The following is a 27,414-nucleotide window of genomic DNA, read 5'->3' as shown; positions in this document are numbered from 1 at the left end:
CAGATTTCTGAAGAAGGGTCCCGACCCGAAACGTCAGCTTTCCTGCTCCTCTGATGCTGCCTGGCTTGCTGTGTTCCTCCAGCTCCATACTGTCTAACCACTCCTTACTGCAATCTGAAGTCCCCACCTGCTTCAAGAAGACCGCCGTCATCCCAGTGCCAAAGAAAACTCATGCAGGGTGCCCCAATGACTACTGCCCAGTGGCTCTGATGTCCATGATTATGAAGAGCTCTGAGAAGTTAGTCATGGCTCACATCAACACCACCCTACCAAACTGCCTTGATCCTTTGCAATTCATCTACAAGTCCACAGCAGATGTGATATCCCTGGCTCTACACTTATCCCTGAAACATCTGGATAACAAAGATACCGATGTCAGGCTCCTGCTTATTGACTACAGTTCTGCCTTCAGCACCCTAATTCCAAACAAACTCATCCCTAAACACCAAAACCTAGGTCTCAGCTCCCCACTCTGTAACTGGATCCTTGACTTCCTGACCCATAGACTGCAATCAGTAAGAATAAGTGACAACACCTCCTCCACCATAATCCTCAACACCAGTGCCCCACAAGGCTGTGTACTCAGCCCCCTACTATACTCCTTATACACTCACAAATGCGTGGCCAAATTCTGCTCCAACTCCATTTACAAGTTTGCTGATGACACCACTGTTGTAGGTCAGATCTCAGACAACGACATTACAGAATACAGGAAAAAGATTGAGTGCTTAGCAGCATGGTGTAAAGACAATAATCTCTCCATCAACGTCAGCAAAATGAAGGAGCTGATCATTGACTTCAGGAAGCAGAGTGGAGGGCACACCCTTGTCTGCATCAATGGTGCTGAGGTGGAGATGGTTGAGAGCGTCAGGTTCCTGGGAGTGATGATCACCAACAATCTGTCCTGGATCACCCATGTCGACGCTATAGTCTCTACTTCCTCAAGAGGCTAAGGAAATTCAGCATGTCCACAAGGACTCTTACCAATTTTTACAGATGTACCATAGAAAGCATTCTATTTAGATGCATCACAGCGTGGTATGGCAACTGCTGTTCCCAAGATAGCAAGAAACTACTGAGAGTTGTGAACACAGTCCAGTCCACAACGAAACCAACCTTTGATCCATTGACTCCATCTGTACTTCCTACTGCCTCGGGAAAGCAACCAACATAATCAAAAACCCCTCCCACCTGGTTATACTCTCTTCCACCCTCTTCCGTCAGGCAGAAGAAAAAAAAGTTTGAATACACGTATGATCAGATTCAAAACCATCTTCTTCCCCGCTGTTATCAGACTTTTGAATGGATCTCTCAAATGTTAATTCTGATCTATCTTTCTGTACCTTCTATGCAGCTGTAAACAGTATTCTCCACTTTGTTCTGCTACCTTGCTGTACTTTGTATGGTAGGATCTGCCTGTATAGCACGCAAAACCACACTTTTCACTGTTTCTCAGCCATCTGACAACAGTGAATGAATGAATCAATCAATTTTAATGCACTGATTCATCTGCAGGTTTTCAAGTGGGGATCTGTGGATCTGCGAGAGTCTGAGTTCTGAGGAAGGGTCACCAGACCTGAAACATTAACTCTGTTTTTTCCTTCACAGATGCTGCCAGACCTGCTGCGCTTTTCCAGTAACTTTGTTTTTGTGCCACAAAACCTACCTGGGCCTTTGGATTACTAGTCCAGTGACATGACCATTACCTACCTGATCAATTGGAGACGTTTGACTTTCCTTATGCCTTGCACACATTTTAAAATAGGTTTGGTATTGTTGCTGTTATATACACACTGTATTACCTGTATTGTGATTGATATGCTGCTTGCAAGATAAATATAAAGCAACAGAAAAACAGAGTTAAAGTTTTGGGTCCGGTAACCCTTCCTCAGAACTGTTCTAAGTTCTGAGGAAGGGTCACCGGACCCAAAACATTAACTCTGTTTTTTCCTTCACAGATGCTGCCAGACTTGCTGAGCTTTCCCAGTAACTTTGTTTTTGTTCCTGATTTACAGCAGCCGCAGTTCTTTCGGTTTTTATTTAGGTTTTGTGGCACAGTGGGTAGTGTCCTTACTTTTTATCCAGAATCTCTTGGTTCAAGTCCCACTCCAGGACTTAACAGCCATGGTAGCTGCATTCATGATGTGGTCAAACAGGATAATTATCAATCTACAAATCCACCAATGCACCTATTGCTGATGGTAAAAGTGAGAGGATCTCCTGGTCAGCTAGAACTGTGTATTAACACCCTGTGTTAAAAATGTCTTTCTCATAGGCTGTTCTCTGTGGTAGATCTTAACTTTGTTTGCAGCCAATTAGGAGGAATAAAATGTAAGTAAAAATTGCAAGTATGACAACAGCAAACAACTTTCATAGAATCCCTACAGTGTGGAAACTGGCCCTTTGGACCAACAAAGTCACACTGACCATCAGATCATTCCACCCAGACCCATCCTTCTATAACTTACCTAATCTACATATCACTCAACACTCTGGGCAATTTAGCATGGCCAATCCACCTAACCTGTACATCTTTGGACTGTGGGAGGAAACTCACACAGACACAGGGAGAATGTGCAAACTCCACACAGACAGTTGCCCTGAGGGTGGAATTGAACCCAGGTCCCTGGCACTATGAGGCAGCAGTGCTAACCACTGAGCCACTCTGTCGCCCAGCTACTATTTCCTAACAGGAATCTTGTGTGATGCTAGAATCACGATCTGTTATGGATATCCTAGCCTTGCTTTAAACAGCAGAGCCAAGCAACTAGCTTCAAATCCCTGCTCTTTCAGGCATCTATTTAACTATCCCTTATAGGATATTGTGAAATCTGCTCCCACCGTCCTTTCTGGCAGAATAAATTAAGATTTCAAGGCAAACTGAAACCTGTAGGTTTAGGGGTATGGGACAGGAAGCAATAAAGAAGCCCTGAAATAAACATCAACAATTTGGCCACTTCTTTTTGGATTTGGCTGTTCTTGTGTTTGGTGAGTTGGTACAGGAAGTCCCAAAGATTTTGTACACGTATTTGTTTTAAAAACTGAGTATCCTCTGACAACCTAGACTTACATCACTTAGGGAGCACAACACAGAAGTGGGCCATTTGACTTGACTGGTCTATGCTGGTATTTTATGAACTGTAACAGCCTCCTCCTTATGATCTTCAGCTAATCCCTTCATCAGATCCTTCGCTTTACTCTGCAGGTACTTCTATCTGGCTTCCACTTAACTGGAGTTAGACATTTACTAATTAACCTGTTCAGAGATGTTTATTACATACCTCTGGAGCAGCTGGGACTTGAACCCAGGCCTCCTGGTCAAAAGGCACAGAGATAGTGCTGTGCTACTCTTCAAATTATGTTTGAAGATAAATAACGTTTCGGTCTTGTGTTCACGTGGAACAGAGCTCACTCCTGAAGTGCAGCTATACTGATGTCGATAACTACTCCTTGTAGGATTGAGTTCCACATTCTAAATTCATAACCTGATCTGAAACATTGACTCTGTTTCTCTCTCTCTCTCCACACATGCTGTCAGATCTGCTGAGTTTCTCCTATATTTCAGATCTCCAGAATCCACAGCTGCTTGTTTTCATCCACAACCTAACCACCCAATGGGTCAAGAACTTTCTCCTCAATTCACTTTTAAATGTATTGATGACCATGTTGAATGGACGATCTTTAGTCTCCTCCACAAGTGGTAGGTAACATTCTATTTCTTTGCCCTGTTAAGTCCTTCAGATATTGTCTAAACCATCTGTTCAGAGATGGTATTGCACATCCCTGGAGTGGGTGGGACTTGAGTCCATGCCTCCTGGCTCAGAGGTAGAGACACTACCACCACACCACAAGAACCCTGTCAAAATCAATAGTTTAGTACAAATTTAACTTTTCCTATATCCCTGTCCAGAAGCTGACAACGATTGTGGAACAACCCAGCTAATTTATTTACAGATATTTTCCTAATTAACCAGTTTGGAGATGCTATTACACACCCCTGGTGCAAGTGGGATTGAATCCAGGTCTCCTGGCTCAGAGATAGGGACATTACCACTGCACCACAAGAGCCCTGCCCAGCCCTTCAGCGTATTAAACACTACCAGAATCACAAATATAAATCAAATATAGATTAATTACTCAGCCATTCGGTTTGCTGTTGAGCTGGAAGCCAGGCTTAGACTGACCATGTACTATTTCTGGATGAGGTTGAAGTTGCTGCTCATCTGAGTTTTGCTGGTTGCCCCTGGTAACGCGGGGGGGGTGGGGCCTTTATGCAAACTCTCGCGAGAGTCCTGGCAGGCGGGAGCCAAAGATGGCGGCCTCCGTGAGTGAGCTGCTGCGGGAGATCGCCGAGCTGGAGGAGCCGCTCGAGGAACTCCGGAGCCTCAAGACCGTCGTCTACTCGCTGCCTCTCACTGCCCTACGCGACCTGGCTGTTGGCCTGCGCTTTGGGGTCTTGTTCGCTCTGCTCGACAACAACGACGACAGGCGAGTGTCGGCTGTGGTGGGGTGTTGGGTTGGGTTGGGTTGGGTTGGGTTGGGTTGGGTTGGGTTGGGTTGGGGGTGACAAAAGGGAAGTGGGGGTGAATGAGGAAATAGGGGGAAGGGGAATAGAAAGACATGACTGGGAGGGGTTGGAGAGAAAGAGAGATGATGATGATGATGAGGATGAGGATGAGGAGGAGGGTGGTAGGGAGAGATGATGCGTGAGGGGAGATCTAGGGAAGGTGAGACCAAGCGGATTAAAGAAGGGGTGGGAAAGGGGGAGGTGAGGAGAGTAGGAAAGAGAAGATTACGGATCAGAGGCAGCGAGGATGTGGAACTGCAGTTTGTTAACAGTAGTGAGGAAGTACAAATGTTTCGGAGATGCTGGGGCAGAAGGTGGGGTTGAGCTGCCTCCTTGAAGTGCTGCAGTCCATTTGGTACAGGTGGACTCACGTTGCTATGAGAGGGTTCTAAAATATTGACCCAACAACATGGAAGGAATGGTGTTATATTTCCAACGCAGGATGGGCTCGGGGGCGGGGTGGTGTTCGTGGAACTACCTGTTGTCCTTCTAGATGGGAGTGGTTGTGGGTTTGGAAAGTGCTGTCCTGGGTGCATCGGTGAGTTTCTGCAGTGCATTCTGTAGATGATGCACACTGCTACAACTGACCATCAGGAATAGAGGGAATGAATGTTTCTGCATGTGGCACCAATCAAGTGGATCACTTTGTCCTGAATGATTTTAAGCATCTTAAGTGTTGCTACACTTATCTAACCAAGTTGTGACTATTCAATCACTGTCTTGACATATGCCTTGTAGATGGTAGATAGGCTTTGGGGAGTCAGGCACTAACTTACTTGCTGCAGGATTCCTAGCATTTGACCTGCCCTCGTAGCCATGGTATTGATACAGCTAGTCGGATTCAGTGGTGGTGATGCCATTGAATATCAAGGAGCAATGTTAAGTTCTCTCTTATTGGAAATGGCCAGTGCCTGGTATTTGTGTTATTTGTCTATATCAGCCCAAGCCTGATATTGTCCAGGCCTTGCTGCATTTGGATATGACCTGTTTCAGTATTGGAGGAGTTGCGTATAGTGCTGAGCACTATTCAGTCATTAACAAGCATCTCCACTACTGACCTTATGAAGGAGGAAGGTCATTGATAAAGCAGCTGAAGATGGTTGGCCCCACTCAGTGGAATTCCTGCACAGTTGTCCTGGAACAAAAATGAATGAGTTCAAACAACCGCAGCCATGTTCCTATGTGCCAAGTATGACTCCAGCCAGAGGAGGGATTTTCCCCTGTTTCCCGTTGACTCCGGTTTTGCTGACGACTTAGTGCCATGCTTGGTCAAGTGTGATCTTGATGCCAAGGTCAGTCGCTCTCACCTCATTTCGAGAGTTCAGCTACTTGTCCATGTTTCAGCCAAGGTTGAAATAAGGTCAGGAGCTGAGTAGGTCTGGTGGAACCCAACTGTTACTGCTAAGTAAATGATGGTTGAAAGCACAGTTGATGACCCGTTCCATCATTTTACTAATGATTGAGAGTGGTAATTGTCTGGATTGGATTTGTCTTGGTTTTTTATGTACAGCACATACCTGGGCAATTTTCCACATTGCTTGGTAGATGCCAGTATTGTAGCTGTACTGGAACATCTTAGCCAGAGGCATACAAGTTGTGGAGCATATATCTTTTGTACCATTGCTATAATGTTGTCAGGGCCCATTGCCTTCGCAGTATTAAGGCCTCCAGCTGTTTCTTCATATCCTGTGGAGTAAATCAAATTGACTGAAGATTGGTATTTGCAATGCTAAGATGGATCATCCACTCGGCACTTCTGGCTAAAGATTGTTGCAAATGCTTCAGCATTATCCTTTGCACTGATGCATTGGTTCTTCCATCTTTTTAAGATGGAGATATTTGTGAAGTCTGCACCTCCAGTGAGTTGCTTAATTGTTCTCCACTGGGTGTGGCAGGACTGCAGAGTTTAGACCTGATCTGTTGGTTCTCCAATTGTTTAACTGTGTTTTATTGTTGCTTATGCTGACATGCACATAGTCCTATGTGTACCTTCACCAGAATGGCAGCTCATTTTTAAGTATGCCTAGTGCTGCTCCTGACATGTCCACCTACACTCTTCATTACACCAGTGTAGATCTCTGGCTTGATTGTAATTGTATAAAAGGCTTATTCAGGCCATGAGTTTGCAGTTTGTTTGATGGCCGCAGCACCTCATGTATTCACAGTCCTAAATTGCTAGTTCTGTTCAAAGTCTATCACATTTACCACAGAGATAGTGCCACACAAAACAATGGGGGGGCATTCTTAATACGAAGATGGGACTCTCTCCACAAGGACTGTGCAGTGATCACTCTTACTCATACTGTCATGGACCAATACATCTGTGGTAGGCGGATTTGTGTGGATGAGATCAGTAGGTTTTCCCTCTTGTTGGTTCTGTTACTATCTTCCACAGACACAGTCGAATAGCCATGTTCTTTAGGACTCAACCAGCTCAATCAGTAGTGCTGCAGCTGAGCCATTGTTTGCGGTGGACATTTGAAGTTCCCTAACCCAGAGTACGTTGGCATCCTCAGTTCTCCCTGTGAGTGGTGTTCAATGTTATTCATCAGCCAGGTTGGTGTATGGATAGTATACGGTAATCAGAAGGTTTCCTTGCGCCTCTTTGACGTGATGATGAGATTTCATGGGATTTGGGGTCCATGTATGGATCCCTTGTGCTGTTTCCTCCCACCTTTATACCATTGTGTCTTTGTCTTCCCTACTGGTGGGACAGGCACAACCAGGGATGGCGATGGTGTTGTCTGAAGCATAGTGTGTAAGGCATGATTCATAGAATCCCTACAGTTTGGAAAGAGATCTTTCAGCCCATCAATTCTGCAGTGACCATCCCATCCAAACCCAGCCCCTTACCTATTCCTGTAACCTGTGAGGCAACAGTGCTATCCGCAGAGCCGCCATGCTGTCCACAATGAGTATGACTGTATGAATATGATTCCACGCGTATGTTAGGTTGTTGCCTGAGTACATTGTCAAATAGCTCTCCTAATTTTGACACTAGCCCCAGATATCCATAAGGAGAACTTGGCAGGGTCAACAGCGCTCGGTTTACTATTGTTTCCGGTGCATTAGTCAATGCTAGGTAGTCTGTTCAGTTTCATTTTTATTTTTGAGATTTTTGCCAACAGAGTACTGCGATCAGCTGTGCCTTAAGGTTTGTTTCTTCACTGGAGGATTCAGCATACCTCCCTGTTTCTTTCTTTTTCTACGTCTTTGCTGTGTGCTGCTGTTCCCTTCTGGTTATCTTTTTACATGGACTTCATTATGCAACTCTGGGCGGATGGTTACCCTGTTGCTTGTTTGACACTGTTCTGTCCTTGCAGTAAAAATCAATAAACATTGACTCCCTGTCACCTAGAACGCCTTTCTACATCTTAAGAAAGATGTTGGCTATGAAAGCTACCCAGTTATTCCAGCTATTGATTGACTTTAGAATGTTGTGGTTTTAAACTAAATCATTTCATTAATCACAAAACTAAGCTTCCACCCGGTCCCAATATACTCAGTGGCCTTTTGATATATATGATGAAGCATTAGCATTATTACATTATCAAGCTCCATCAGATTAATTCTTTCCATTCTGGTTTCTTGCATTCATCTCAAGTGGTCTTTTAACATGTCTGGATTGCAGTTTATGGAACTTACCTGTACATGATTAGCAGTAATATCTGCACTACAGTAATTACACAACATTTCAAAACGTCTTACTATGAGCAGCCATTCAAAGATCTTTATTCCTATTGCTTGTAGCAGTTGGAGACTTCATTTGTTATAACTTTTGATCATTATATTTATTATTCACTACATTTGAAAGCTTGTCTACTCAAAATGTAAATAGCAGTCCTGAAGTTTCCCAATTCATTTTTAATGAATGTAATGGTTTTGGAAAATTTTGAGTTTAATTTATCAAATTTAATAATCTGTGTGCTGGACATAAGCAAGTGACCATGAAAACAGTTAAATTTTGTTAAAGGCCACGTGGTTCATAAGTTCCACTCAGGATTGAACCCGCTGTCCATTGCGTGACCTAATCCAAATTTATACAGGCAATTCTTAATGTCTTCTGGCCGTTCAGGAACAGACAATAAATAGTTTCTTGACATTGTGCCCAAATCCTAAGGGCAAAAGACAGCTCAAAACGATTCTATTGGGTATACAGCGCTGTGCTTGCTTGCCAGTCAACTTGTAAGTAAGCTGTCTGTCCAATAAAATTTTAATTTATCAAAATCCAATTATCCTTCTTTGTTCAGGGAACAGATTGATACGTCTGTTGCGATTCTTGATCGACTTCTCCAAGCTTTGGATCCGGTCTACCTGGCTGAAAATTTCAAAGTGGAACTGCAAAAAGGACTCCAGCATTCGGATGATAATGTTAAAATCCTGGCAATGTCTCAAGTAAGGTGGAAGTCGAATTTTCTTATTTTGCTCTTGGTGTTATCAATTGCAGCAACCCAAATCAGGTTATTGCTGGAACTTTTATCCGCTTGCCCTTTGGGTCTGTTTTCTTTTTGTTTTCGATTTCAAAACATGTCTGGTGAAAGTAAGGTCAATCTGTGCATCCTCAACCAATGACTGAAGATTTTGAATAATAGTAAGATTCAATGTAAGACCATATTCAATTTTATTTCAGACGAATGAGTTTAATTCAGTCTAAAATGATTATGTCGTTGTGCTTTGAAATTAATGAGAAAGGTTAACAGTTCTCTATTACTTAATTTAGGGCAGTTACTTTTTTTCTCTTTATATGCATTAGATTTTGCATGACATTGACAGGGCAAACAAGCATTTGTAAAATTTATTCATTCACTGGATATAGGTGTCGCTGGCTAGACCCAACTAGTCTTTGCTGGTTTTATACTAGATCTGAAAATACAAACACATAGATGATTGGAATTGACATGGGCCCTGCCCTCTGTGATTGGTGATGGATATGTGAATGTATTTTTGTTTTCTGGCAGTTTAACAGTAATGCATTGAGCATTTTATGAACATTTGCATTTTGAAATTTTTTTTATTGAGAAGTCCACAAAGTCAGGGCAGAGCAATACGAACGGCACAAGCTAAATCTTTTTCACTACTGAGGCAAAACAGCTTGTTTATAAAATGTCTTTTTTCTTTCCACTTATAACATTTGTTCCTGTTGGTCTCTTTACATTTAATTTTTCCAGATTGGGCGAATTGTTGAAAATGCAAACGCAATGCCATTAATTCTTGGCTCACCCGAGTTGCTCAAAGAGATGATTCGCAGCATTGGTGGAAAGAAAATATCTGTTGCAAAAGAGGTGAGGTATATGCCAAGTGATTACTCAGGTCCTCTGCAAACCGTTTGGATTTCCGCATTCCACCACAAGGGGAAGTGTTGTCTGCTTACATGTTAAAAGAATGTATTTCTGACTTAGGCTGTCGGTATAACAAGACCAGCGTGTTACTAGTTTTTGAAGCCATGGAAATCTACAGCGCCATTTGGCCTCTTGTGTCATTTATGGAATATTTGTAAAAGTAACACTTGAATAAATCCAATACTCTGCTCTCTTTCTACACTCAGTATTTTTCTATGCTGGTAAATGTAAACTTACTGCAAAGTAATAATTTGGCGGATACTGCTGAAGGAGATCTGGTAGGCAAGTTGAGCAGCAGGAGGTTGAAATCTGGAGGTAAGCCCACTTGACCATTTCCTTGTTGCTGAATTAAAAGACCTGGGAACATTTTCAACATATATCATCAATGATTTATCTTCCCTGGTCAGATTAGAGTCTAATCTTTCTTAGAATAACTCTGAATATTGCAGTACAAGTTGACTGGTCCCAATTGCCTTGTAAATGCATTTTTAAATTCATTTTTGTTTTATCTCCTGTTCTGGGTAGGTAGATAACCTTTGGTGGAATGCATTGCCGGAGAGAGTAGTGGAGTCGGCCTCATTAGGGGCATTTAAGCAGCTATTAGACAGGCATATGGATGATAGTATAAGGTAGGGGTGGAGGTTAGATAGACCTTAGGTTTAGGGTAAAAGTTCAGCGCAAAATTGTGGGCCGCAGGGGCCTGTACTGTGCTGTACTGTTCTATGTTCTATGAACTTTGTACAGTAACAGAATGCTTCCATGATGGACAGTTGCCATTCCTATGGCTTTTCTACCTTTGCTGTGCTGTGTCTTTACTCGTGCCAAGTCCCATTCGTTTTCGGTCCTGCCCTCATTGACACTCTGGCTCCTAGTCAAGCAAATTCTAGATCTTAAAATTCACTTCCTTGTTTCCAAGGTCCTTTAGTGCCTTATACCTCCCCACCTTCGATCTCCCCAGCCCCACAAACCTCTGAGGTGCCTGCACTCGTCCTAATACTGACCTGTTCAGCACCCTCAATTTTATGTGCTTGTTATTGATGGAACTCCAGAATTCCCTCCCTAAAACTCCCCACCTCTTGTAAGACACTTTATAAAACCTAACTGTTTGACCATCTCTCCTAATGTATGGCTCCGTGCCCAATTTTGTTACATAATGGTCCTGTGGAAGTGCCTTCAAACATTCATTATGTTAAAGGTGCTGTGTGAACACATGCAAATGTTTTTGCCATCATATGCAAGCTTTTCTCATCTCTGGTGATATTTTCTGCAATGATCAAGAGAACAAAAGGAAAAAGTAGCAAATTTATTGACATTTCTGTCTCACCAGGCAATCAAATCCCTTTCTAAAGTTTCCCAGAGTAAAGCTGGACTTGATGCATTGTTCATGACCAGTATGCTACAAGATTTAAAAGATGTCATGGCAATCAATGATGTGGTGCGATACAGGATCTATGAGGTATAGTGCATTCACTGGAATTGTGTGCCTTGTCTTTTCTTTCAATAATATTCACATCTAGTATATCTTCTGTTGTTTCTGAATTCTTCATTCTTTTGATTGTATCTCAACTCATTTTGTATCCCAACTCATTTTGTATCCTTCAATTTACTGTTGGTGCTTGTGTTGCCTTTAACATAATGGATTAAATAGCACACATCTCTTATTAATTTTCATCACTCACTTTCCATTTGTCTCTCAACTCACTAGTTGTGCACAGATCCCTTTATAAACTGTGATATGTCAATACTCCAACTGTTAAGCAGGTGTAAAATTACTGATTTCTTGAAAAGTTAATTTGGCTTTTAACTGGAGCTCAAACATTTCCTGAATGCTGGCAACAAGGCTCTTCAAACTTGATAAGAAGACTGAGACAAGACTTCATAGAGCTACCTAGAGAGACATTCTTAATTAACAAAAGCATTAGTGCAAGAATTGAAGTGTAGCCAAGAAAAGATGAACACAGAACAGAAAACCTCATTCTGAAGATAATGAGTGTGGAACATTTGGAGTGGAATGCTGCCAACAAGTGCAACTTATTAGTCCAAATCTATGGTCCTTAATTAATAGGACTATTCCATATCTTTCTTTGACAGTGCCATTAATTATTGGTAATTAGTGTTATTGCCTTACAGCTAGTGGTGGAAATCTCATCTGTGTCGCCTGTCTCCTTGGATTATTGTGCCAACAGTGGTTTGATCAGTCAGTTACTCGCTGAGCTCATAGGGGATGATGTTCTGATCAGGTGAGGATGTGACTGCTTGTTCAAAAAATGTGTTTTGATTTGGAGGAATTTTCAGTTGTTAACCTAGAGCTGCAAATGTTAGGATCTGTTACTTGGATGCAGTTGCAATGGTTTTGCCATCTTAGTGGTTATATTGGGTCATTTTCTCATTCTGGTCTGAGCCTTGGTGTGAAGGAAATCTGCTGTCTTTACCTGGCCTGGAGGATGTGTGTGTGTGCAGATCCACAATTTGGAAAGGGAGTTAAAGCAGGGTCCCATGCTAAGTGGGAGAGGAAGTGGCAATAGTGAACTTGGCTTTGGCTTACTTTGCTACAGTGTGCCTCCTACTCTCACAGCAGCATTGACAGGAAACTGAGAACAAATTCATCCCACTAACTGGGTGAAGTCCAATAATGCCACTGGACTAGTAATCCAGAGTCCCAGGCTAATGCTGCGAGGACACAGGTTCAACTTCCACCACAGCAGTTGGTGAAATTTAAATCTGATTAATAGATATTGAATTAAAACTTGTCTCAATGATGGTGACCGTGAACTATCATTGATTTTCATAAGAACCAATCGTGATCACCAATCTCCTTTAGACGAGGAAGTCAGCTGCCCTTGAGTGATCCACCCTATGTGACTCCAGGCACACAGTAATGTGATTTGTAACTAACCTTCTAAAACAGCTTAGCAAGTCACTTGGTTCAAGAGCAACAAATTCTAGTCTTACTGACGATGTACGCGCTACATAATAGGATAATTGTAGCAGAGGAGAAATGGAACCATGTGTCTGAAGGTTTTTCTGGCACCACGCAAACTTACAATGTGGAACTGCGTCACCATTTTGCCATAAATAGGCGATCTCACTCCAATCACAATGCTGCCTGGATTGGAAGGTGGAAATGATGCATTGGTGCAGCAGGGGTTAATTTATGGCTCTGGAACTGAAATACATTATTAGGCCAGTATTGCGGTAGATTCATCACATGTCTGACCTGGGAGCATTTGCTCACACTTGGTACCCAAAATCGAAAAATATTTTCTGCAAATTGCAAATCTTGTTGCCTTTCTAAGTAAAATTGTCCCCCATATTCTTCACCCTCTCTTCATCAACCTCTTCTAAAATCATCTGCAGCCTGTTGACCCATTGCACCATTCCCCTTCCTCAATTTTGAATTTCTCACTTTTATTTTCAGATCCCTCCATTGCCCCACCTCTCCATATTTCTGTAGCTTCCTCCAATACGAAAACCTACCAGGTTCTTGACACTGTTGTAAATCAGGCCTCTTAACAATCCTCCGCTTTTGTTTCTGTTCATCTGGCCTCATTTGCCAAGGTCCCTTATCCTTGGAATCGATTCTCTAACTTTCATGCCTCCTTTATGACACTCCTTTAAACCTATCTCTCTGACCAAACTGCTGCTCACTTGTCCTCCTTAGGCAACTTGATAACAAGTTATCTTTGGTAAATTAAAGAAAAATCTTATTCGATGCTCAAAAGGCCAGTTGATCTACTCCTAAGGCCTATATTCCAACTCATATGAATCACCTCAGGATGATTTATTGAATTAAAGACACTCTATAAATGTTTTTAGAGTGACTAATTCAAAGTGTTACAAGTCTTTTGGTTCATTTTCAGAGCAACTGCTATAGAGATGGTTACCGGACTTGCTCAGAGTCAGCATGGACGACAATACCTTGCTCAACAAGGCACCATTGATAGAATCTCAAATATGATCATTGGTGCAGAGTCAGATCCTTTCTCTGGCTTTTATCTACCAAGTAAGTAAAGGTAATATTTTCTATGTCAACCCAGTGATAAGAGAAAAATTCTTAACTTTCCTCAAAAGGCAGGTTTTTTGATCACTGGTCTCAACATTAGCTACTATGATTCGGAGATGACTTTATTTTACTTCTGCTCCTGTGAAGTGTTTTGAGTTGTTTTACTGTGTTAAAAATGCTATCCAAGTGCAGGTTGTTTTTGTTGTCAGTATACTACTAGCTATGATTTTGAAAGCAATAAATTCATCAAAGAATTCAGGCAACATCTTAAAGTTTGAACAAATTATTCACATCGTTGTTTTGTTCAAGGGTCTCCAGTTGTAGCAAAGTTTAATGTATCTCCAAGCAGCACTCACTCTCTAACGAACGGGGAGAATTAACCAGGGTTCTTGTGACAGGGATCTAAAGTTTCCTTTTGGCTGCAATCTGATGTTTCCTCTAACAGCAATCCAGAATGAGTTAGACAAGGAACAGACAGGCCATGAACAGAGATAGGTTTTTCCATACAATCCCATCTCATTCACTCCTGCTCCTTAGGGAAGGAAATCTGCCATCCTTACCTGCTCTGGCTTACCCATGATTCCAAATCCACAGCAATGTGGTTGCTTCTTAACAGCCCTCTGTAATGGCCTAGCAAATTCAAGGGCACTTAGGGATGGACAACAAATGTTGGTCTTGCCAAATAACAATCAATACTCCCCTTTAAGAGGTATGGTTGTGCAGCAATCTGAAAGGCACTGTGCAGTACAACAAGTAGACAATACGCAGCAAAGAGAATTAAGGGTGCCATTTCAGTCACCCCTGCTAGTAAGTGTGAGGTAGGCTCTGCAAAGAGAATGGGATTATTGCACCTGCAAGGAGCAGTAGATGCTGGGAGGATGTTCAGCCGGCAGAAAATCCTATACCTAGGAGACACCACAGTTTGAGAATAAAGGGCCATCCATTTAAGATGGAGATGAGGAATTTTGTCTCTGACATTTGTGAATCTTTAGAATTCTTTGCTGTGGAAAGCAGTGAGCTAGTTCATTGAATATGTTTAAGACAAAGCTCCATGGACTTTTAATTTGCAAGAGAGTCGCCGGTTCGGTGGGGGCTGGCAGAAATGTAGATTTTAAATCTACAATCAGATTAGCCATGATATTACTGAATGGCGAAGAGGGCTTGAGAGGCCAAATGGCCCACTCCTTGTAATTCATATGCTGGTACGTAGGATCAGCTTGTTAAAGTTTATTTACCGTTTAGCTCACAGAAGCACTTAGAGCTGAGTGTCCACAGAGTGTTGATCAGTGCCTTCTTCTTCAGGAGAAGAAGGAAACCGATGGATTCAGGGGAATTCATTCCTTATGGGTTCATATTGGAGTTCTTTTTGGCAGCTTCCTGTAAAGGATGTGTTGAGATTGGTGACTGGAAATAATGCTTGTTAAATCCAGTCATTAAAGTGTATTTGAGCACTGAATGTGCATTCACGTTAAAATATTTTTGCATTGCGATGTTGTACTGGTGTCTTGTGCATTCCTTGCTCTGAGCTTGTATTTTCTGCTGTCCTTCTAGATTTAGTGAAATTCTTTGGAAATTTGGCAATGGTTGACAGTCCTCAACAGGTCTGTGAGCGTTATCCTGCTTTTATTGAGAAGGTGTTTGAGATGATTGAAGGGCAGGAGCCAACCATGATTGGAGTTGGTTTGGATACCATTGGAATTCTTGGATCATGTGTTGAAGGAAAGCAAGTCCTACATAAAACGGGTAAACAATATGATCTTTTTCAGATCCCAGTTGAATGAATGATTGAAAACTGAAATGAATATTCTTTATTTTTTAAGTTAGGTGTAAGATGCAGTATTTGTCATTTTCCTAACTCGCTAAAATTCCAGTTATAGTTCACTTCTGTAATGCTGATGTGCAGGGTGACACGTAGCTGATTTATTCTGCCTAATGATAGGGAATTCTGTTAATGACCGTATTTACAGAACACGTTTTCCATATTGCATCAGTAATCTCGAGGTTAGTTTGTAATTTAGATCGGTTTTCCTCACAATTACATTTAGCATTGTTTACCATCAACTCTCTTCTTGCTCTTCACTTCTATACTGCCACCATTTTTTTACTTTATTCATTAACGGGATGAGGGTGTCGCTGGCTAGGCAGTATTTATTGCCCATCCCTAACTGCCCAGAGGGCAGTTGAGTCATGCATACTGCTGTGGGTCTATAGTCACATCTTAGGCCAGACCAGGTAAGGATCGCAGTTTCCTTCCCTAAAGGACATTAGTGAACCAGATGGGTTTTTCTGACGATTGACAATGGATTTATGGTCATCATAGATTCTTAATTCCAGATTTTTTTTTTTTATTGAATTCAAATTCCACCATCTGCCATGGCAAGATTTGAACCTAGGTCCCCAGAATGTTATCTGGAAATCTGGATTAACAGTCCAGCAATAATACCAGTAGGCCATCGCCTCCCCGTTAGTAATCAGTTATCAGATGAGAAAATAATCTCCTTTTCAATGGTGCTGTGCAATTATTCACAGCAGATATCAAGGAATTTCCTGTGCATTTGTACAGGATATCAATGTTAAGTCTTCATCCTCATCCTTTTGCATCTGTGTATGGGCCTTTCCAGCAAGGCCTCACAGGATGGCAAAGGAAAATGCGATCTGACACAGAAACAAAGGGTTCTGATGGAGAATCATCGCCCTGAAATATCAATTCTGTTTCTCTACACAGATGCTGCCTGAACTGCTGAGTATTTCCAGCATTTTTTAAAAGTTTCATTTCGGAAATGTGATCTGTTGTTTCCCCTTGTTTCTCTACCTTTTAAACAGTTCAGGGAAACTGAGACGTAGTAACATTAAAATCAGTTCAACCAATGATTCAAACTTGTTCACTTTTTTTTAACCTTGATGCAACAAATGAATTCCTGTTGAACATTTTTGATTTTAACTCTAAAGTAAATGTACAAGTAATTAATAACTGCATTCTGTGTATCATGCTTTGAAGACAGCATATTAGATTTTTGATTCATCATTGGGAAGAATACATTGTTGCCAGGGTGGAATGGTGGGAATCAATTTTAAGACCAGCACACTGTTTTGAGAGTCATAGTGTGGGATAGAATTCTGAGGTTCAGCTGGATCAGGAAGATGTTAATATATTATCTGTCCCTGTTAACACAGTGCATGTGTTCATTCGTGATTATTGCAAGAAGGGCCTCGCTTTGCTGTTGAGGAGGGGGGAATTGCATCTTACAGATGGCCGTGATGGCTAAGCTAATCCTCATGTTGCAGGAATGGTTTGCTCTTGTATGGCTAGGGCAGCAGGTACAAATCTGAGTTGGCTGTGCAACCACTGCGAGAGAAGGGCCTGAAAATTGCCTGTGTGGCAATATATGAACATATGAGTTGGGATTAGGCCCCTCAAGCCTGCTTCTGATTGTGGCCTCAACTCCACATTCCTGCCTACCCTGATCACCTTCAAATATTGATTGGAGAATGGACTTTGTGAACCAGGGGCTTATTTGAGGGCATAGTACATCCTCTGGGGTGTGTCTCTGAGACACAGCAGGTGTGATTACTGAATCATAATCAGACTTGACAGGATCTTGTAGCACCTCATCTGCTTCCCCTCACTAATTGAGCATGCAGTTACTGTCACACTTCACTGGGGTAGCATGCTGGAGACGGAGTCCTGTTATTTCAAGAGTTGTTACAAAAGTCAAAATTTTTATCAAAGTATTCTAAGTTCCCAATTTAATATTCGCATTGACTCAGGCTAACAGAAAACATGGATCAGGATTCTGTACTTAATGAGAACTGCTATTTATTACAAACAACAGGTAAATAACTATGAAATGTTGACATTTAAAACTCTATTAGTTAAAACTCTAACCTCCTCCTCCTTTAAAACTTGTCTACATATAGTCTACAAAAACATTGGTGTTACGGCTGGAAAGGGGGAAAAAAGAATCATTGAAACAGTTCAGTAGTCCTAGTTCACAAGATTTGCCGTGATTCTTTTGCTTGGTGCGGTTGTGTTGTAGGAAAGTCATGCTTCTGGTTTGGAATTGGTAAGCTTGTTTTTCTTTTCATAGAAACTTGCCTGCAGCAGAGGTTATTTGTATTGAGCACTTGACCGCTCCAATTGTAGCATTGGTCCGGCTATAATATGGCAATACACATCATTTTTATTTCCATACTATTATACTAAAATGTGGAACTGGAATTTTCAAGTCATTTGTTTTCCCAAATATACTCTTTAGGTAGCAAATTCCAGGAAGTTCTGAGAAGACTGGGTTCCATTTCATGCAATGCTTCCACTGACTTACGGGTGCGCTGCCTCGATACAATTGCTTCTCTCCTCTCTCTGTCGGTAAGAACACAGTGAAAGCCTTGTTCGGTGTAAGCCAGAGGAAGTTCAAAAGGTTCTGCATTTGACACTTGGCTGGAGATGCGTTTAAAATTTCTGCTGTGGGGAGGGCAGTAACAGCTTTTGAATTGATCCTTGTAGTCAGATAAAAGTGTGGCATTTATTCCCACCAATGGCAACAAAAAGGACTTGAAGCTATTTCAAAATGCATTATAGACAAAGCAGCAAAAATGAATTTCTCTGAGCAGGCTTTCTATATTATTGCTTTTCCAAAACAGGTTGCAGCATGAATGGTCAACATCTGCCCTATTGTACAATGTGGTTTAGTTTTTATGAAAGTAGATGTCTTTATAGTAGTATTCAGAATTCACATTGCCCTGAATGTTATGCAGGAAGGGGAGTTGATAGCATAGTGGTTATATTACAGGTCTGGTAAGCCAAGATCCCCCCCAAATGTTCTGGAATAATTGTGGCCCCATCACAGACCCCTGTGGCACTCCATTGATTACAGATTGCCATCCTGAAAATGTCTCCTTTATCCCAAGTCTCTGACATCATTAAATCCTTACAAGGCCATTTAGCAGAGTCTGCACAGCCCTCATAAAAGCATCCCACCCACACCTAACACATTACGGGACACTACAAGGAAATTTAGCACAGCCAATCTACCTACCTTGCACAACTTTGGAGGAAACCAGAGCACCTGGCGGAAACCCACGCAGACGCGGGAAGAATATCTGTGTGGAGTTTGCACAGTCATCCAAGACTTCAATTAGTTTGTCAATCCTCTATTCCTGCTAATATGCTACTCCAACATGATGTGACTCCAGACCCATAGTATTGTGGTTGACTCTTGGCTGGCCTCTGAAATGGCCTAGCAACCCACTTGTCTTAAGGGCATTTGGATGTAAGCAACTGATGCTAGCCCATTCGGTGAAGCTCACATTCCCAACCACGAAAAATGTTATAAGGAAGCCTTCTGCAGCCATGTATTAATGGTTCTTAGGCAAAGCCTTTTGCAGTAGTCTGAACTTTAAACTTATTGATTATAAGCAGCCTGGAGGCTTGCTTGCTTGTGTGACATTTCAGCTTCAGAGTGATGTGAGAGGTGGGTGTTGCTTATGTGGTCAACCAGACTGTCGATCTTCAGGCCACTATCAATTTGATTATCTTTCAGTCAATCCAGCAACCAAGTCATTTCCTCCCCACCCATTCAGTAAGTGAGAGGGAAGTGATATCAATTTTAAATTTTCAATAACAGGAGAAAAGATGCAGACTAAAGTTTTTTGTTAATTGGAAAAGCAATAAAATTACAATTTTACCATCTGAAACTAGGACAGAGAGAAGAGGAGAATGCAGGAGAGAGAAAATGGAGTGACTGGGCAAATGCAGGTAAAAGTATTCTGTAAAGTAGTTTGTAACTGTGTCTGCTGAGCTCTGCAGTGATACAGTAGCTGTCCCTGCTCTTGAGTAGTTTAATCGCTGATATTGTGTCTGGAAGGGCAGTGATTTTAGTATGTAAATGGAAAACAAAGCCAGAAAGTGAGTTTTCATCCATTCCCAAAAAAGCCCTCTCGACATTGAGGGTTCACAAACTACTTTTCAAATTGCTATGATTTAGCTTTTACTATCTTGTACTGAATTCTGATCTCCCAGCTGTTTATTAAAGTGTAGCAGCTGTCACGCACCTCCTGCTACCAACATCAATACAATAAGCTCCTTTTGTGCTCACTCCCCCAGACTGTGTTTCACGTTATATCCTTGTAGTGAATTATATTGGTCTGTTAAGATCCTAATAAATGTTTATGTGAGACTTCATAATCACAGATTAGCTGATTTTGACGAGGAAGAATAAACGTATCTCAGTAAAGTTTCCATAGCTTTGAGGAAAGTCAAGTCACTGTTACAATTTTTTCTATAAAGCTTTATAGCTACACAGGGAGAAATTCATCTCTAGTTCCTGTTTTCTGGAGATCAGGTTGATCAGACTGGATCAAGTTGACCTACTCCATGTCAGACTGAACATCCTGTGTGGAGTTGCAGAGCTTGGAGTGGACATTTGAAGTCTAATGGATCATGGGTCTGCACGGTGCCTCAGTGGTTAGTACTGCTGCCTCAGAGCACCAAGGACCCAAATTTGATTCCGCTCTCGGGTGACTGTCCATGTGGAGTTTACACATTTTCCTCATGTCTGTGTGGGTTTCTTCTGGGTACTCTGGTTTCTTCTCACAGTCCAAAGATGTGCAGGTTAGGTGGATTAGCCATGGGAAATGCAGGGTTACAGAGAACGGGTGGGGTGGGGTGGGTCCAGGTGAGATGCTGTTCGGAGGGTCATGTGGACTTATGGGCCAAATGGTCTGTTCCACAATGTAGGGATTCTGTGATTCTAGTCAAGTTGCACAGACGTGGATAATGTGAGGATTGTAACCAAAGAATACTATGAGGATGCATAATGCAAAATATATCTCTTCTATAGTACACCATGGTAAACATGCTTCAGACAGTAAAGGCATGGGTACTACTCTAGGTTTCTTTGGTGTATACTTGAAAATGAACTAGAGCACAAGCTCCATTTGGAAGTTTCAGGAAGATATTGCATTTTGTTGAGCGAATTTCTCTGCGTGCAGATTGGTTTTCCTTTCAGCTTTGGATTTTTTAGGCTGAAAGATTTTGCAGGGTTACCTGGAAAGATCTGCCTTGCATCTTTAATGTATCTTCAATGCTTAATACTCAAAATTCCTGAATAATTGTTTTAAATTTGTGAGGAAGCTGTTTCCATCAATCCTGCATGCCTGTTTGGTACCTGAAGCTGGGAGATGATTGCATTCTAGTATCTACTACAATAAACCTGCAGTCAATTTATCTTTGACCTTACTTTCCTCCATCTGATATGTTAATAAAATTCACACTATATCCACAAGCAAGTTTGCCCAGCATTGCATTGGGGGTGTTTGATGTCTATTGCTTTGGACCACAAGTAATTCTTTATCCCTGTTGAGAAACTATTTGGACAGAACAATTAATCCATTTGGAACAGTTCCTAATTGGTAGCAGTCGGCTGTGTTCCCATTTTATAAGTTAGGGCAAGCAAACACCTTGTAGTCTATTGTAAAGAGTAATTAGACATTTCAAAATTAGTAAGGTGTTGTAGTATTGGGTGGTGAAAGTCACTGATCTAGAGAGCGCAAATTCACTTATCACGGAGTCTCATGCCGTAAAGATCTATGGCACAAAAAAAGACCATTCGGCCCACCAAGCCTGTCCAATCAAAAAATAAGCACCTAAATATTCTAACCACATTTTCCAGCACTTGGCTGTTAGCCTTCTATGTCTTGGTATCAAAAGTACACATGTAAATACTACCTAAATGTTATGAGAGTTTCTGCCTCCACCATCCTTACAGGCAGTGAGTTCTAGATTCCTACCACCGTGCGAATGAAAAATGTCTTGCTTTGCTGTATCTATATCTTTTATTTGTTAAAAGGTTTTTTTTAATTAACCAGTAAATTGTAGTCCATCACTGGGATTGGAAAATAAGTCATTCCAGCTGAGCTAAGGAGGCACAATGATTTGAATTCACTGTGTTCCTCTACTTTCACCTGAAACCAAACGCACACTGGAGCTATCATAGCCAGGCTTCACTCCAGATGGCTCAGCCTTCATTCAGTACAGGCTTTCAGTCAGCAAAAGAGCACTCCAGAGCATGCCGGTTCCATCTTTAAACAGCCTGGAATGTGGAGGGAGTCTCATTCACATGCACGACCTGCGCGATGGTGAAGTCTGATACCATGGCGGGAGGTAGAGTCTCTTTAGAGCTCCAGGGCTTCCTGAAGCCTGGGTAAAATGAGAAGTTCTTAGCCTCAGTGGTTCAATAATAACACTGTTTTGTGCAACAGAAAATTGTGTCTCACAAACTTGATTGGGTTTTTTGAGGAAGTAACCAAAAAGATTGTTGAGGGCAGGACTGTAGACGTTGTTTACTTGAACTTTATTAAAGCCTTCAATGTTCCACATGGCAGACTAATTAGTCAAGTTAGGTCACATGGGATTCAGGGTGAGCTTGCCAATTGGATACATAATTGGCTTAAGGCAGGAGACAGAAGGTGGTAGTGGAGGGATGTTTTTCAGGTTGGAGGCCTGTCACAAGCTGTGTTCCAGAGGGATCCGCTCTGGATTTTCTTTTGTTTGTCATTTATATAAGTGATTTGGATGACAATATAGTGGTTATCTATGGTTAGTAAGTTTGCGGACAACATCAAAATTGGTGACATAGTAGACAGTGAAGAAAGTTTTCTAAGATTACAAAGGGATCTTGATCAAATGGGTCAATGGGCTGAAAAATAGCAGATGGAGTTTAGCCTGGATAAATGCAATAGGACTTAGCCTTGGGTAGTGTTGTAGAACAGGTGTCCTAGGGGTTCAGGTACATAACTCTTTGAAGTTTGCGTCACATATAGACAGGGTGGTTAAAAAGGCTTTTAGCATGATTGCTTTCATTGCTCAGACTTTTGAATATAGGAATTAGGATGTCATGTTGAGGTTGTACAGGAAATTGAGGCCTCTTCTGGAGTCCTGTGTCCAATTCTGGTCGTCCAGTTATAGGAAGCATATTACTAAGCTGGAGAGGGCTCAGAAGAGATTTACCAAAATGTTGCCAGGTATGGAAGGTTTGAGTTATAAAGAAAAGCTGGATAGGCCGAGACTTTTTTCACTGAAGCATAGGTTGAGAGGTGACCTAATAGAAGCTTATGAAATAATGAGGGGTATAAATAGAGTTAATGATCATCTTTTCCCCAGGATGGGGAATTTCAAGACAAGGGGCCACACTCTTAAGCTGATAGGAGAGAAATCTGAAAAAGACATGAAGGGCAAACTTCTTACACAGAGGGTTGTTCGCATGTGGAGTGAATTTCCTGAGGAAGTGGTGGATGTGGGCACAATTACAACACTTAAAAGACATTTGGATAAGTTCATAAATAGGAAAGGTTTGGAGGAATACGGGCCAGAAGCAGGCGGGTGGAACCAGTTCAGTTTGGGATTGTTTGGCATGGACTAGTTGGATTGAAGGGTCTGTTTCCATACTGTATGACATTATGATCCAGCTATAATGTGGTTTCACTTCTCTTATCCTGATATCAACAATATTTCAGATTTCCACTAACTTTAAACAAAAGAATCTGTAAAGCTTGTGATACTTGCAAGAGTTAGATGTGGTTCTTGGGGCTAAAGGAATCAAGAGCATAGAGAGGAAATGGGAATAGGGAATTGATTATATTGGATTGCACAACAGGCTTGAAGGATTGAATGGCCTACTTCTCCTGTTTCATGTTGGAGTCTTACCCCGTGAAGCGTTGTCCATTTAAAAATAAAAACCTGCTATAACAATTGGCATTCTATTGTCTCTGATCTATGAGCTTCTTCCAAACATGCTCCTGTTGATTATTTCTACTGTTAGTGTTTTATATATATAACAGTTTCAGCTACAGTTATTTGACATTTCTTTTACATCTTTGTTTTACTTTCTCATCCAATTTCACAGAATGACCAGCAGACCGAGGACCTTCTGGGAATGACAGAGTCCTGGTTCCACACTCTGCACAGCCACCCAATGGAAACATTCTGCAATATGAACTCTCAGCCATTCCCAGAAATTCATATTAGCTCATTGAAGATCTTTACTGTGAGTCTTTTATCAGCCTGAAAATTCCAATTTCTTATTTATCATAGAGTTTAGATGCCCTGACTAAATTTAAAACTCCATTTGTTTGGCTGAGATGAGCAGTAACACTGGGGTATCCAGTTGATTAAATACAGACTTGTTTGTTTGTAAGCACTTCCATATTCCATCGCATTTTTGTAACTGGATCAACTGTACAAATACTGTGGCTGCAAGAGCATGTCAGAGACTGGGAATTGTTTGGGGAATGACTCCCTTTCTGATTCCCTAATGCCAGTATGCCACAAAGCATAAGTCAGGAGTGTGATAGAATACTCTTCACTTGCCTAAATGAGTGCAGCTCCAACAACACTCAAGTAAGTATCTTGATAGCACCCAGGACAAAACAGTCGGTTTAACTGGTACTCCATCTATCAACCTAAATTCATTTGTTACCACCAATGCACAGTGCACACAGTATACACTATCTACTAAATGCACTGCAGTAACACGTTAAGGCTCCTCCAATAGTGCCTTACAAACCTGTGACTTCTACTCTCTAAAGAAAAGGGCAGTGGAAGCATGGGAGCACCAGCACACCCTTACCTCCTTGAATTGAGCACTAAGTTCTGGCCTTGCCAGTGAAGCCCACACCCCACAAAGAATTTTTTAAAAAGTGGAAGCTTTGGAATTATCAATCAAACGAGTGAAAACTGAGTCTGAGCAAATGTCCAAAACTTGCGTAAACGTAATTCTTTTGAAATGTTATGAAGTCTGTTGTGCAAAGCACTTTATAAATGCTGGAGACAAAAATAGAAATTGCTGGAAAAGCTCAGCAGGTCTGGCAGCATCTGTGGAGAGAAATCAGTTTGAGGAAGGGTCACTCGACCTGAAACATTAACTCTGATTTCTCTGCTGAGCTTTTCCAGTAATTTCTATTTTTGTCTCTGATTTGCAGCATCTGCAGTTCTTTCAGTTTTCATTATAAATGCTTGGTTGGTTTGTGCTAAAGATATTACTTTAAAATATTACAGCAATGTGGTTGGGGAAAACTTGGAGTTTTATACATACTGCTATCTAAGAAGGTCTCATTTCTTCTGAAATAAATTTATAAACGTATGAGTTTCTTCAATATTTGCAGAAATTTAAGATATAATTCAAGCAACAGATTGAACCAATTGAAGTACATTAGCATTTTGCAATATTTGCACCTTTTCTTTCAAATCATCACTTAGAAAGTGAAACATCAAATATGGGAAACACTCACCAGTTTGGGCAGTATTCGTGGAGAGGAGAGAGAATATGATTGAAAGGTTACCAACCTGAAACATGATATTCCCTCCTCCTCCTCTCCGTTCTCCTTTTCTTTCTTTCGTCTTTGTTTCTACAATCTGTTATTTGTATCATTTCCGTTTGCAGGCGATTGCCAGCCAGCCCTGGGGTCAGAGGCTGATGATCAGCACCCCAGGATTTGTGGAGTACATTGTCGACAGGTCAGCTGAACCTGACAAATCTTCAAAGGATGCCAAGTTTGAGTTGGTAAAAACTCTTGTGGATTCCAAGACAACAGCCGAAATCTTTGGGAACCAATATTACCTTCAACTCCGAGCTTACTTGCGGGAAGGACCTTACTTTGTGAAAGCAGTTGCAACAGTCGCTGTGGATGGAGAGTAATCAACCAAACGTTTGATCATTAAAAACAATGTTAGCAGAGAGGGAAAAAAAAGTCTTTAAATTAATTATTAACCCATTTTTGTAAAGACATGCCCCGAGGAGCTTGGCTACAAACGAGAGTTTCAATCAAGTGGAATTTTCGAACTGGATGATTGCCTTGTTCTTTCCTCTTAGCTTCCAGTCTACATAAAAATGGTATGTTATGGAGCTCGATATAGTATAGAAGCCAGACACATTGAGATTTCAGGCCAGAATGGTATCTTTTCTCATACATTGTCCATGTGACTCTCTCCAACTGCGAATTAGTTATTTAGTGAAATGTAGCTTTTAAAATTTGTAAAGTGAAGCCTGCAATTTTTCTTAGGTTGATGCTGTTTGTGGTTCTCAGTCACGAAGTTACTGGGAACCTTTCACAGCAGCTCCCACATACGCAGTAAGTTTCAATTAAAATGTACTTTTGCAACCTGTGACGACTTGTCTCTTGTTTTAAGAGGATAATGGAAATCATTGTGCTAGAGTTGTGGTGTCTGACTTGTATTTGTGTACTTTCTGCAGCTAGAGAAACTGCAACTTCCGTGGCAGGTAAGTGCCTGTGCTGGAGTATATTGACTTATTTTGGGTTCAGGAGTAAGTGAATGCAGACCAAGGGGAGGTTTTTAGGCCCGGTCTGAAAAGGGAATGGTGTTAGCTGGCCACTAAAAATAACGCCATTGGCCAGTATCCCGATTCCCTGACTCCGTTCCGTCCCTGGGCTCTTTACCCAGCAGTGGATGAGGGAGGCTGGATTGTCCAGGCAGCCAGTTTTGTTCCCTAATCTGGCTAACGATAGCTGCCTCCAAGTTTATTTTATGTTCTGGAAGAAGTTGAGTAGAGGCAACCTCAGTTCTGTGGAGCCCTCTCCCTCGCTTACCTGCCATGGTGTCCTACTGCTGTTTTCAAGCTGACAGGCCTCCTGTCGGCCCTGCAGCTTAAAGAGCCACCAGCGCCTGTCATTAGACAGTGAGTCCCCCTCTAGCCATTAGCGTAAGGGGTGAATGATTGATTGTTCCCCACACAGGGGTAGTTTCTCACCCTGGTTTGAGCCAGACAACGGGATCCTGAACTACACTGGCAATGTTCTGTCCCACATTTCTGCAGACCACGGTGCATCCACTTAGGCTTTTTTGAAGTCCCAGGATGTTTGTAATTTGTGGATATTTGCAATGTGGATTCCACCGAAGTAGGAATTTACCAGAAAAATTCTGAAACTAGGTTAGAAACTGAACCTGCCGCCACTGAATCACCTTTCAGCGGCTAGCAGCAGCAGTTAGGTCAGTGGCACTGTGACTCAGGCTCTGAGGCTCAGAAAGAAGTGGGGGAAGTCAGACACAGCTATACTGATAGAAGACTCAGTTGTGAGGGGGGACACAGGAGAGTCTGTGATGCAGAAGAGATGCCAGGATGGTGTTTTGCCTCCTGGGTGCCAGGGTCAAGGATGCCTCTGAGCGGTTGCAGAACATTCTGAAGGAGGAAGGTGAACAGCTAGAGGTTATTGTGCAGATTGGTACAAATTACATAGTTAGACAAAGAGATGGGGTGATGCGAAATGAGTATAGGGAGTTAGGTAAGAATTTAAAAAGCAGGACCTCAAGGGTAGTGATCTCCGGATTACCCCCAGTGCCACACGCCAGTGAGGATAGAAAGATAAGCCAGATGAATGAGAGGTTGAGGAGCTGGTGTAGGGGCTCGGGTTTTCAGTTCTTGAATCATTGGGATCTCTTCTGGGTTAGAGGTGACCTGTACAAGAAGGATAGGTCGCACTTGTACCGGACG

At 41.8% G+C, this 27,414-nt stretch overlaps 2 protein-coding genes across 5 annotated transcripts in view; one reads left to right on the top strand and one right to left on the bottom strand.

Annotated features, from left to right (window-relative positions):
* The window catches only part of LOC109915725 (coiled-coil domain-containing protein 180-like), a 100,047-nt gene extending 95,827 nt beyond the window's left edge, over window positions 1–4,220 (bottom strand). The window contains exon 1 of the mRNA XM_048613391.1: window positions 4,138–4,220. The gene's annotated coding sequence lies outside the window, so the exon portion shown is untranslated. The remainder of the gene's footprint in view (window positions 1–4,137) is intronic.
* A 70-nt stretch (window positions 4,221–4,290) lies between these two features.
* Window positions 4,291–26,070, top strand: psmd5 (proteasome 26S subunit, non-ATPase 5). Of its 4 annotated transcripts, XM_020515390.2 has the most exons (11): window positions 4,291–4,488; window positions 8,818–8,962; window positions 9,736–9,849; window positions 11,234–11,362; window positions 12,037–12,146; window positions 13,767–13,909; window positions 15,461–15,652; window positions 18,166–18,275; window positions 19,608–19,664; window positions 23,812–23,952; window positions 25,348–26,070. In XM_020515390.2, the coding sequence occupies exons 1-11, from the start codon at window positions 4,313–4,315 to the stop codon at window positions 25,600–25,602; spliced, it is 1,572 nt and encodes a 523-aa protein (XP_020370979.2). In that variant the 5' UTR covers window positions 4,291–4,312; the 3' UTR covers window positions 25,603–26,070. The 4 variants fall into 4 exon arrangements, with proteins under 4 accessions (XP_020370979.2, XP_048469637.1, XP_020370981.2 ...); XM_048613680.1 differs by lacking the exon at window positions 15,461–15,652; XM_020515392.2 differs by lacking the exon at window positions 19,608–19,664.
* The last annotated feature ends 1,344 nt before the right edge of the window (window positions 26,071–27,414 follow it).

This window comes from Rhincodon typus, chromosome 28 (genome assembly GCF_021869965.1).
Source record: "Rhincodon typus isolate 14 chromosome 28, sRhiTyp1.1, whole genome shotgun sequence".
Taxonomy (NCBI): domain Eukaryota; kingdom Metazoa; phylum Chordata; class Chondrichthyes; order Orectolobiformes; family Rhincodontidae; genus Rhincodon; species Rhincodon typus.
Note: the sequence above shows the minus strand (reverse complement) of the source record. Positions and strands in the feature narration are given on the sequence as shown.